The sequence below is a fragment of the Mustelus asterias genome, chromosome 19 (genome assembly GCF_964213995.1).
Source record: "Mustelus asterias chromosome 19, sMusAst1.hap1.1, whole genome shotgun sequence".
NCBI classification, from domain to species: domain Eukaryota; kingdom Metazoa; phylum Chordata; class Chondrichthyes; order Carcharhiniformes; family Triakidae; genus Mustelus; species Mustelus asterias.
This window is the reverse complement of record NC_135819.1, coordinates 15,836,824-15,849,747: the sequence shown is the minus strand read 5'-3', so window position 1 is coordinate 15,849,747 and position 12,924 is coordinate 15,836,824. Positions and strand designations below refer to the sequence as shown.

The following is a 12,924-nucleotide window of genomic DNA, read 5'->3' as shown; positions in this document are numbered from 1 at the left end:
GTATTTACCCTCCTAATCCCCCTGACACTAAGGGTCAATTTAGCACGGCCAATCAACCTAACCCGCACATCTTTCAGACTGTGGGTGGAAACCGGAGCACCCGGAGGAAACCCACGCAGACACGGGGGGAGAATGTGCAGATTCCACACGGGCGGTGACCCGAGCCGGGAATCAAACCCAGGTCCCAGTGGACGAAGTGCAATTAATTTGATCCGTTTTAATGTGCCAGCATGCCTCGAGTGCAGTAATTCTTCATCCACCTCCTCAATTGCTGCCGTCATCCCCAGTGACAGTCCTGCAGCCACACCAGTGCCTCATTTTCCACACAGCTCAAACTTCAGCTACCCCAAGCCATTGAAAGCAAAGTAGGTCTGGAGGGTTTCAGGCATGAGGAGAGGTTGGATAAACTGGGATCGTTTTCAACGGAAAGACGGAGGGTTCAGGGGGCGATCTGAGAAGAGGTCTACAAAATTATGGAGCGGCATTAGACAGGGTGGATAGTCAGAGGCTTTTCCCCCAGGGTGGAAAGTTTATCTTTACAAGAGGACACATGTTCGAGGTGAGTGCAAGTTTTGAGGAGACGCATAGGGCAAGTTTTTCAGAGGGTGGTGGGTGCCTGGAATGCGCTGCCACTGAATGTGGTGGAAGCAGGCACATTAGCAGCATTCAAGGTATATCTTGATAGACACATAAACGGGAGGTGAACAGAGGGATGGAAATGACACGGTGGCACAGTGGTTAGCACTGCTGCCTCGCGGCGCCAGGGACCCGGGTTCGATTTGGGTCACTGCCTGTGCGGAGTTTGCACGTTCTCCCCGTGTCTGCGTGGGTTTCCTCCGGGTGCTCCGGTTTCCTCCCACAGTTCAAAGATGTGTGGGTTAGGTTGATTGGCCATGATAAATTGCCCCTTAGTGTCCCGGGATGCGATAGGTTAGAGGGATTGGGTAACAAAGTGGGGGTGGGCCTGGGTGGGATTGCTGTCGGTGGCCTCCTCCTGCACTGTAGGGTTTCTGTGATCCGATTTCCTCCCACAGTCCGAAAGACATGCTGGTTAGGTGCACTGGCCATGCGAAATTCTCCCTCTGTACAGGCGCTGGAGTGTGGCGACTAGGGAAATTTCACAGTAACTTCATTGCAGTGTTGATATAAGGCTACTTGTGATACTAATAAATACAATTAAACTGTAATGAGAGTGTGCCCCTTAGTTCTAAAGATGTGCAGGTTAGGTGGATTGGCCATGCTAGTGTCAGGGGGGACTAGTTAGGGTAAATGCATGGGGTTATGAGGATTGTGGTTGGTGCAGATTTGATGGGCCGAATGGCCTCCTTCTACACTGTAGGGATTCTATGATTCCTGGAAAATTCTTAAAACAGGTTTTCCAAATTCAACAGGCTTAGTTTAAGTGAAAAGTTTTCAAAACTTGTGGGCAAAAACATGACTGCCTCCATCACAGCCTGCTGTTTAATCCCAAGTTGCTTGATTCAAATCTGTTTGGGCACCAGATTTCCACTTTACAGCGTAACTCATATTGCTGAATGTAAATTATGGGCTACTCTTTTTTTAAAAAGAAGTTTATTTATTAGTGTCACAAGTAGGCTTACTTTCACATTGCAGTGAAGTTACTGTGAAAATCCCCGAGTTGTCACACTCTGGCGCCTGTTCGGGTAACACTGAGGGAGAATTTATCACGGCCAATGGCGCCCAAACCAGCACGTCTTTCCGACTATGGGAGGGAACCGGAGCCACCCGGAGGAAACCCACGCAGACACGGGGAGAACATGCAGACTCTGCACAGTCACCCGAGTGGGAATCGAACCCGGGTCCCTGGAGGCAGCAGCGTCGCCGTGCCGCCCTTTTTTTTGAAAAGTGAGAGAACGAGACAATGAGTTATCAGTAGACCACACTGTCTTCATGTGGAAATGAGAGATTAAGCCATCGATTGGCATGGACATTAGCCTCTCAGCTACGTGGGTTTACACACAGTGAGGCAATCCAGATTTCATTGGTGTGACAAAACCAATTGGTGACAATCTTCTGAGTACATCCAACCATACCATTGTCTCTTTCACAAAGTGTGACTGCCTTGCTCCCATCATCGAATCCCTACAGTGCAGAAGGTGGCCATTCAACCCATCGAGCCTGCACCGACAACAATCCCGCCCACGCCCTATTCCTGTAACCCCACACGTTTACCCTAGCTAGTCCCCCTAACACTCGGGGTCAATTTAGCATGGCCAATCCACCTAACTCGCATATCTTCGGACTGTGGGAGGAAACCGGAGCACCCGGAGGAAACCCACGCAGACACGGGGAGAACATGCAAACCCCTGCACAGACGGTGACCCAAGCCGGGAATCGAACCCGGGTCCCTGGCGCTGTGAGGCAGCTGTGCTAACCACTGTGCCACCCTAACATCTGCCTTGTGCACGAAAGGTCAGTGAGAATTGGTCTCCCTGCCTCTCCCCTTGAATTAGTGGCAAACCACTGGCCATTTAATCTTCCAAAGAGGTGACTGCTAAAGGTTAGTCTTTACCTGGAAGCTGTTCAGCGTGATGTACACCTGGCTGCATCCCTCGTGCGGGCAGTGGAATAGCTGAAACATCCCGTCCGCATCAATAATGTGGCCCCTCTTTTTCCTCTTTGGTCTGTGGAGAGGATGCAGGATTTAGACCGTGGTACGACAGAGAAATCATCTGTGTGTTGAGGCATCAACATGTCGTGGTGAGCAACTTAAGCTATACTGTGCAGACTTTGCACGTTCTCCCCGTGTCTGCGTGGGTTTCCTCCGGGTGCTCCGGTTTCCTCCCACAGTCCAAAGATGTGCAGATTAGGTGCATTGGCCGTGCTAAATTGCCCCTTAGCATCAGGGGGACTAGCTAAGGTAAATACACAGGGTTACGGGGATAGGGCCTGGGTGGGCTGGTTGTCAGTACAGGCTTGATGGGCTGAATAGCCTCCTCCTGCACTGTAGGCATTCAATGATTCTTCTATTCTATTGCCAGACAGATTGGGCGGCACGGTGGCACAGTGGTTAGCACTGCTGCCTCTCAGCTCCAGGGACCCGGGTTCAATTCCCGGCTTGGGTCACTGTCTGTGTGGAGTTTGCACATTCTCCCCGTGTCTGCGTGGGTTTCCTCCGGCTGCTCCGGTTTCCTCCCACAGTCCAAAGATGTGCAGGTTAGGTGGATTGGCCATGATAAATTGCCCCTTAGCGTCAGGGGGACTAGCTAGGGTAGTGGGGTTACGGGGATAGGACCTGGGTGGGATCGTGGTCGGTGCAGACTGGATGGGCCGAGTGGCCTCCTTCTGCACTGTAGGGATTCTATGATTCTAGGTGGGTTAGACCGCTAAACGCTTCCAGGCTTGAACCACAGCTCAGCTGATCTCAGGTTGGTTGGCAATGTGACAGTACGGTTAATCTCGGCAGAGATTCTCACACTTGATCACTGCCGATTTGATTTGTCACCTGTATTAACATCCAGTGAAAAGTATAGTTTCTTGCGCGCTATACAGACAATTCATACCGTTCATAGAGAAGGAAAGGAGAGGGTGCAGAATGTAGTGTTACAGTCATAGCTAGGGTGTAGAGAAAGATCAACTTAATATAAAGTAGGTCCATTCAAAAGTCTGACAGCAGCAGGGAAGAAGCTGCTCTCGAGTCGGTTGGTACATGACCTCAGACTTTTGTCTGCCCCTCCTGAAAATGAGTGTGCGCGCCATGCCGACACTGGGTCAAGAACATCACAGGGTTTGGTTAAACAGCTTGATACTGGCAATCCCAAGAGCCAGTATAATTTGCAACGGCTTTATACGAATTAAAACTGGTTGAAAGCTACGGGTCCATAAACCCAAAAGGCAGGCGGGAGAAACTCCCTTTGTTCTGGGAGTGGGTGGGAATGTGGAACGTGCTAGCAGGCGGAGCGGACGTGGTTAACAGCACAGATAAGATAAACACAAAAGGAGCAGAAGGGTATGTTGAGGTGCAGGCACGATGGGCTGAATGTCCTCCTTCTGCACTGTAATAATGCTGTGTAAATATAGTGGGGATGAGACTCGTGGAGCATAAACGCTGGCGTAGACTGGTTGGGCCAAAATGGTCTGTCTGTGCCATGAATTCTAGGTAATTCCCCATTCCATAATACAGCCAAACAGTTCCTCCTGTAGCTGCATATTGTTACCACAGGATGGAGCTCAGCAAGCTGCAGTTACTCATACACATGGCCTTACAAATCTGGCCGTCCTTACCAATTTGTGTGTGGATGTGAAGCTTTGACACCAACAGCTAGACAGGTTTCACCATGGACAGCTCTGCGTATTAGATAGGGCAGGGACAATGTATATGCCAATTGCCCCATCTTGTCGGGCGGGCGGGGGGGGGGGGGGGGGGAGAAAGAGGCTCGATGGGCCGAATGGCCTCCTCCTGCACTGCAGAGATTCTATGACAACATATGTTCACGGCTATAATAATCAATCTTCAATACTGTGGGGCTGGACACGGACGATACACATTTGCAAAGCAGGTGCTCTCGTGCTGAGGTGATGGCACAGTGGGTTAGCACTGCTGCCTCGCAGCGCCAGGGACCCAGGTTCGATCCCCGGCTTGGGTCCGTAAGACATAGGAGCAGAATTAGGCCACTCGGCCCATCGAGTCTGCTCCGCCATTCAATCATGGCTGATATTTTTCTCATCCCCATTCTCCTGCCTTTTCCCCATAACCCCTAATCCCCTCAATGACCCGGCCGCCACAGCCTTCTGCGGCAAAAGAGTTCCACAGATTCACCACTCTCCGGCTGAAGAAATTCCTCCTCATCTGTGTCACTGTCGGTGTGGAGTTTGCACATTCTCCCAGTGCCTGCGTTGAGTTTCCTCCGGGTGCTCCAGTTTCCTCCCACAGTCCAAAGTTGTGCGGGTTAGGCCGATTGACCATGCTAAATTGCCCCTAAATTATCTTCAATATCTACACTGAACCCATGCTCCTCTATCCTCAACGCTGTACACACTATGACATGGTGACACAGTGGGTTAGCACTGCTGCCTCACAGCACCAGGGACCCGGGTTCGATTCCCGGCTTGGGTCACTGTCTGTGCAAAGTCTGCACGTTCTCCCCATGTCCGCGTGGGTTTCCTCCGGGTGCTCCGGTTTCCCCTCTCAGTCCGAAAGACATGCTGGTTAGGGTGCATTGGTCATGCTAAATTCTCCCTCCGTGAACCCGAACAGGCGCCAGAGTGTGACGACTTGGGGATTTTCACAGTAATTTCATTGCAGTGTTAATGCAAGCTTACTTGTGACACTAAAATAAAAAAAAAAGATCTGTTGCAGCCTCCTGGAACTCTCTCCTACCTCTGCTATCAAAGACAAAACCTTCTGCTGTCAAACCGACCAACACTTCTGGCAAATGGTGAGTGACTAAGCAAGTTTTGTTTTGTAAATGAATAACTTGACTAGAAACCTCACTTTAATCATCAACTCACTGATGTTAAACTTAAATGTCTGGCTATTGAAGTTGTGTAGTTTGGAGTCTGCCACCCACCAAATTGTCAAAAGCTCCCAGGGAGAAATAGATAAGGTCCTTTTCATGTCTACTCCTTCCGAACTGGAATGAGACATTCACAGTCACTTGCCAGACTCAAGAACAGCTTCTTCCCTGCTGCCATCAGACTTATGAATGGTCCTGTCATATCATAGAATAGAATCATAGAACCTCTACAATGCAGAAAAAGTAGTCTCACAACACCAGGTTAAAGTCCAACAGGTTTATTTGGTAGCACGAGCTTTCGGAGCGCCGCTCCTTCATCAGGTTGGACTTTAACCCGGTGTTGTGAGACTACGTATTGTGTCCACCCCAGTCCAACGCCGGCAACTCCACAACATGTGCAGAAAGAGGCCATTCAGCCCATCGAGCCTGCACCGACAACAATCCCACCTAGGCCCTATCCTCGTAAACCGACCTATTTACCCTGCTAGTCGCTCGACACTATGGGGCAATTTAGCATGGCCAGTCCACCTAACCTGCACATCTTTGGATACTAATAGGCAATTTAGCATGGCCAATCCACCTAACCTGCACATCTTTGGACACCAAGGGGCAATTTAGCATGGCCAATCCACCTAACCTGCACATCTTTGGACACCAAGGGGCAATTTAGCATGGCCAATCCACCTAACCTGCACATCTTTGGAGATATATTAAACTGATGTTTCTCTTCACCCTACCTGTTGTTGCAACACTCTATTCTGCACCTATCCTTTTCCTTCTCCCCCATGTACTCTATGAATAGTATGTTTTGTCTGTATAGTGCACAAGAAACAATACTTTTCACTGTATTCCAGTACATGCAACAATAAATCAAATCAATCAGGTGCCAACTCCCCTCATCAAAAGCAAGTGCTCTCAGTATCCCGTATTGGCATTAGAGGTTAATCTGTAAATGTAACCCCGGTCAAACAAAGCTGTGCCTTAGCAACAGAACAACACACGTGTGTCATTAATAATAAGTACGTGCGCATCACACATTCGGTCTTACTCTGGGCAATGCCTTACCAAAATAGACCAGTGAGAATGAAAAATGCCCATCACCTATGTTATTCATCCCCAACCCTCCCCAAGTGGCACGGTGGCACAGTGGTTAGCACTGCTGCCTCACAGTGCCAGGGACCCAGGTTCGATTCCCGGCTTGGGTCACTGTCTGTGTGGAGTTTGCGTGTTCTCCCCGTGTCTGCGTGGGTTCCCTCCGGGTGCTCCAATTTCCTCCCACAATCCAAAGATGTGCAGGTTGCCCCTTAGTGTCCAAAGATGTGCAGATTAGGAAAATACGTGGGGTTATGGGGATTGGATTTAGTTAAGATGTCAGAGTCGGTGCAGAGTCGATGGGCTGAATGGCCCCCTTCTGCACTGTAGGGATTCGATGATTACTGTCTGCATTCAAGTCTGGATGGCAGTGTCAAGAAAAGCTGACCACGAACCAAATTTAACCGGCCCTTACCATGGAAGGATCGCTGGAGTGAACGGATACAGAAACCCCGTGTGATGCCCCCCCCCCCCCCCAATCCACGGAACTGGATGCCAGACGCTGCACGTTTGGCATCTCCAGTTGAGATCAACCGACTCGGCTAAGGTTCAGGATCCGTAGCCGGGATCTCCTGTGGCACAGTCCCAAGTCACACAATGCATTCACCCTAAACAGAAAATGCTGGAAAATCCCAGCCGGTCTGGCAGCATCTGCAAGGAGAGAAAGTAGCTGATGTTTCAAGTCCAGACGACCCTTTGTCAAAGCTAAAAGGCAGAGAAAAGTGGGAGATAGTTATACTGCAGGGGGAGGGAATGAAAGATGAGTCATAACCTTTAAAACATCTCTGCTGTTTGGCCATTCACACCTTCTATTCTCTCTATGGGCTGCCATTAGCAGCCTTTCCCCTTGTTTTTGTGGCTATGACTCATCTTTCATTCCCTCCCCCTGCAGTATAAATATCTCCCACTTTCTATGCCTTTCCACTTTGACAAAGGATCACCTGGACTCGAAACATCAGCTCTTTTCTCTCCTTACAGATGTTGCCAGACCTGCTGAGATTTTCCAGCATTCTCTCTTTTGCTTTCAGATTCCAGCATGCGCAGGAATTTGTTTTTATCCGATGCATTTGCCCGTTGGGCCAATGGGAAATATCACCTGCTTGTTTCGGAATACCTATAGTACCAGTCTACGTTCCTTCTTTCTGCCTTACCTTACCATCGGAGAGAGAAAGACAACAAGACTGATGGACATCAAGTGAAGTCATAAGAACATAAGAAATAGGAGCAGGAGTAGGCCATCTAGCCCCTCGAGCCTGCCCCACCATTCAATAAGATCATGGCTGATCTGAAGTGGATCAGTTCCACTTACCCGCCTGCTCCCCATAACCCCTAATTCCCTTACCGATCAGGAATCCATCTATCCGTGATTTAAACATATTCAACGAGGTAGCCTCCACCACTTCAGTGGGCAGAGAATTCCAGAGATTCACCACCCTCAGAGAAGAAGTTCCTCCTCAACTCTGTCCTAAACTGACCCCCCTATATTTTGAGGCTGTGCCCTCTAGTTCTAGTTCCCTTTCTAAGTGGAAAGAATCTCTCCACCTCTACTCTATCCAGCCCCTTCTTTATCTTATCGGTCTCTCTAAGATCCACCCTCAGCCTTCTAAATTCCAACGAATACAAACCCAATCTGCTCAGTCTCTCCTCATAATCAACACCCCTCATCTCCGGTATCAACCTGGTGAACCTTCTCTGCACTCCCTCCAAGGCCAATATATCCTTCCGCAAATAAGGGGACCAATACTGCACGCAGTATTCCAGCTGCGGCCTCACCAATGCCCTGTACAGATGCAGCAAGACATCTCTGCTTTTATATTCTATCCCCCTCGCGATATAGGCCAACATCCCATTTGCCTTCTTGATCACCTGTTGCACCTGCAGCAGGTCACCAGCATAAAATGCCCAGACACGAGGAGCTGGTACCAAACACTCACTTGTGTGGCGCGTCCTGTGCAGCTTCCCTTGGTTCAGATGCCGGCAACGTAGGGCCTTCGATGACAGTTCTCTCTCCTAGCACACCTGCAGCAGTAGAAGAACAAAGGTTTGGGTCACAGAGCCGCCACCAATTCAATCCCAACGTCTGAAGCGTGTTCGAGAAGTTAGTGGAAAGAACTTCTTGTTCCAGCAAGATGGTGTTACTGTCTGGTCAAAGCAGAGTGCCCTGCTGCTCCAGAGGTCCATGATGTGGACTTGCCGGCGTTGGACTGGGGTGGGCACAGGAAGTAGTCTCACAACACCAGGTTAAAGTCCAACAGGCTTATTTGGTAGCACGAGCTTTCGGAGCGCTGCCCCTTCATCAGGTGAGACTTCAGAAGGCAGCAGAGTTCAGACCATTGCAGATACCAAGCTGCTAAACCGGGTATTCACTTTGAAAAATTTCATTTCAAAACATGCTTTGGGGTGGCACAGTGGTTAGCGCTGCTGCCTCACAGCGCCAGGGACCTGGGTTTGATTCCCGGCTTGGATCACTGTGTGGAGTTCTCCCCGTGTCTGCGTGGGTTTCCTCCGGGTGCTCGAGTTTCCTCCCACAGTCCAAAGATGTCTGGGTTAGGTACATTGGCCATGCTAAATTGTCCATTAATGTCCCGGGATATGTAGGTTGGAGGGACACTAATGGACTAATTGGCAGGGTAAATATGTGGGGTTACGGGGATGGTGCCTGGGTGGGATTGTTGTCGGTGCAGGCTCGACGGGCTCCTTTTGCACTGTCGGGATTCTATAATAATTTTATGTATTTATTAGTCACAAGTAAGGCTTACATTAACACTGCAATGAAGTTACTGTGAAATTCCCCTGTTTGGGTCAATCCAACTAACCCACACATCTTTTGGACTGTGGGAGGAAACCGGAGCACCCGGAGGAAACCCACGCAGACACGGGGAGAATGTGCAGACTCCACACAGACAGTGACCCGAGCCAGGAATCGAACCCGGGTCCCTGGCGCTGTGAGACAGCAGTGCTAACCACTGTGCGGCCCCCATGTTTTAGAACACAAACATCACAGCATTAAAGTTATCTGCGTTAATTCTGAACATTTCTTTGAAAACGCACCATATTTATCATTGATGGGCTTGAGTGTAGGGATTTATTTTTACGTTTTGTCGCGGTAGATAACTATCGGCATTCAACCTGGCACATCTCCCCGGTGAATCTTAACTCTCTTGTATTTAATTCACCCTGGTTGGCCTCCATAGTTATGGTATTTGCTACCAAATAAACCTGTTGGACTTTAACCTGGTGTTGTTAAAACCCTTACTGTGACCTCCATAGTTACAGGCAAACATATTGGAGACATCCAGCCTCTCAGTAGCCGCATCGAATGAGTGACACACACACACACACTATCAAGTTCTGCCAATCTACATCAGTTTGAGGTTGCACACTCGCACTGGGACAGTCGAAACTCTGCAACTCCCGGGAAGCAGCTACGGTTTTCACAGAAACCATTTAGGGTGGGGTACAAGATCAGATCATTGGGTTGGCTGCTGTGTATGAAGTTGCACAAGTTTCTGGAGTGACGTCTAACGAGGATCATTGCATCTTTTGTTTCTGTGTTCCTGATTTACTGAGGGGAGGAGGAACGGTGTTATTTTAATTTTGTTCCACGGGCATCCCTGGCTGGGCCAACACTTACTGCCCATTCCCCCGGGTGCAGTTAAGAATCAACCGCATTGCTGTGGCTCTGGAGTCACATGGTAGGCCAGACCAGGTAAGGGGGGCAGATTTCCTTCCCTAAAGAGCATTGATGTTTAAAGCTTATTTATTGATTAGTGTCACAAGTAGGCTTACATTAACACTGCAATGAAGTTAATGTGAAAATCCCCTAGTCGCAACACTCCGGCGCCTGTTCGGGTACACTGAGGGAGAATTTAGCACGGCCGATGCACCCTAACCAGCACGTCTATTACTGAACCAGATGGGTTTTTCCGACAATCGACAATGGTTTCATGATCATCAGTAGACTTTTAAAGCCAGATTGCATTTTTAAAATTGAAAATTCCACCACCTGCCAGGGTGGGATTTGAACCCGGGTCTCCAGAGCATTAACCTGCACCTCTGCATTACTAGTCCAGTGGCATTACCACGATGCCTCCAACTTCCCCTATTTATAGCAGTAGCTTCATTACTCACTTGAAGCAAGCTTATGATTTATACAACTTGCGTGGGATTCCAGAATTTGTACTGGTGGCTTAGTCTAGATTTAGTTTATTTATTAGTGTCACAAGTAGGCTTACATTAACACTGCAATGAAGTTACTGCGAAAATCCCCCAGTGGCCACACTCCCGGCGCCTGTTCGGGTACACAGAGGGAGAATTTAGCATGGCCAATGCACCCTAACCAGCACTCTCTGGCAAAGCATTTTCCCCAGGCCCTCTGGCTCCAGCCTATGCCCTTAACGCCACACATTTAGCATGGCCGATCCACCTAACCTGCACATCTTTGGACACTAAGAGGTAATTTAGCATGGCCAATCCACCTAACCTGCATATAAGTTAATGTATTAGTTACAAGTAGGCTTACATTAACACTGCAATGAAGTTACTATGAAAATCCCCCTGTCGCCACACTCTGGCGCCTGTCCGGGTACACTGAGGGAGAATTTAGCACGACCAACGCACCCTAACCAGCATGTCTTTTTGGACTGTGGGAGGCAACTGGGGCACCCCGAGGAAACCCACGCAGACACGGGGAGAACATGCAGACTCCGCACAGACAGTGACCCAAGCCGGGAATCGAACCCGGGTCCTTGGCGCTGAGAGGCAGCAGTGCTAACCACTGTGCCACCTTAGGAATCGAACTTAAGAATCCTTTTATCGTGTGAAAGAGTTTTTTTTAATAAAAGTTAACGAAGGGGGATGTTTACATCAGGCTGTCAATAAAATACTTTTCCTGCACAAATGACATATTTTAATACTGCTGTCAAAATACCTGGGGTTTTCCTGCCTCAAACCCTGGATTCCTATTGGTCTTGTGTCAGTGACGTAGGGCGATACCAGTCAGACATTGGACAGACACTATTCACGGCTTTGTTCTTTTGCCACTCCCTCCTCAAAAAATTAAACCAATATATTTCCTACCCTCCCCAGGCCAAGGTAATCCACCATGAAACGTTAACCATATTTCTCTCTCCACAGATGCTGCTTGACCTGCCTGCCTGCCTCATGTTTTCCAGCATTTTTCCTCTGATTTTATTTGATAGCATTGACCTTGTTTCATCAATAAATGCTGCGGGAAAAATTAAATCGACGCTCAACCTTCCAGCTGGCTTGTACAAATACGAAACCCCAACTTGAGGATAACTGAGCTTTCATAGGGGCGGCACAGTGGTTAGCACTGCTGCCCCACAGCGCCAGGGAGCCGGGTTCGATTCCCGGCTTGGGTCACTGTCTGTGCGGAGTCTGCACGTTCTCCCCAGTGTCTGCGTGGGTTTCCTCCCACAGTCCAAAGATGTGCGGGTTAGGTGGATGCTAAATTGCCCCTTAGTGTCAGGGGGACTAGCTAGGGTAAGTGCATGGGGTTATGGGGATGGGGCCTGGGTGGGATTGTGGTCGGTGCAGACTCAATGGGCCAAATGGCCTCCTTCTGCACTGTAGGGATTCTATGATTCATCCCGTCAACAGCTTGCTAATAGATCAGGGACGCATCAGGAGATCAGTCAGTGCTGCCAGACCTCCTTTCCAATCTTACTGGATCAGCAAGAGGCATGGGTAGCTGATTAAACCATCATTAGGGCAGGTAAGGAACAATGGCCAAATTAGTCAAAAAGCGCTGGCCTTGCATGGGATTCCAGAATTTGCACTGGTGGCTTAGGGAACGTGCAGTGGCCCAGTGGTTAGTGCTGCTGCCTCACAGCGCCAGGGACCCGGGTTCGATTCCCGGCCTCGGGTCACTGTCTGTGTGGAGTTTGCACGTTCTCCCAGTGTCTGCGTGGGTTTCCTCCGGGTGCTCCGGTTTCCTCCCAGTCCAACCTGGCGCTGTGAAGCAGCAGTGCGAACGTCTATGGCCACCCAAGGTCTGCAGGTTTAGGTGGATTGGCTGTAGTAAATTATCCCTTAGTGGCACAAGATCATAGAATCCCTACAGTGCAGAAGGAGGCTGTTCGGCCCATCCAGTCTGCATCAACAACAATCCTACTTAGGCCCTGTAACCCCACATTTACCCTGCTTATCCCCCTGACACTATGGGGCAATTGAGCACGGCCAACCAACATAATTCGCACATCTTTGGAGCGTGGGAGGAAACAGGAGCACCCGGAGGAAACCCGACACGGGGAGAACGTGCAAACTCCGCAGTCACCCGGCACCAGAATCGAACCCGGGTCCCTGGCGCTGATAGGCAGCAGCGCTAACCAAG

General features: G+C 49.6%; 1 protein-coding gene across 2 annotated transcripts in view; it reads right to left on the bottom strand.

The window, feature by feature from the left end:
• Positions 1–12,924, bottom strand: part of znf653 (zinc finger protein 653) — a 40,837-nt gene that overhangs the window by 17,141 nt on the left and 10,772 nt on the right. For both annotated transcript variants that reach the window (XM_078235055.1, XM_078235056.1), the window contains exons 4-5: positions 8,504–8,588; positions 2,534–2,645 (exon numbers count right to left, since the gene is read on the bottom strand). In XM_078235055.1, the coding sequence (XP_078091181.1) occupies positions 2,534–2,645; positions 8,504–8,588 (197 nt within the window). The remainder of the gene's footprint in view (positions 1–2,533; positions 2,646–8,503; positions 8,589–12,924) is intronic.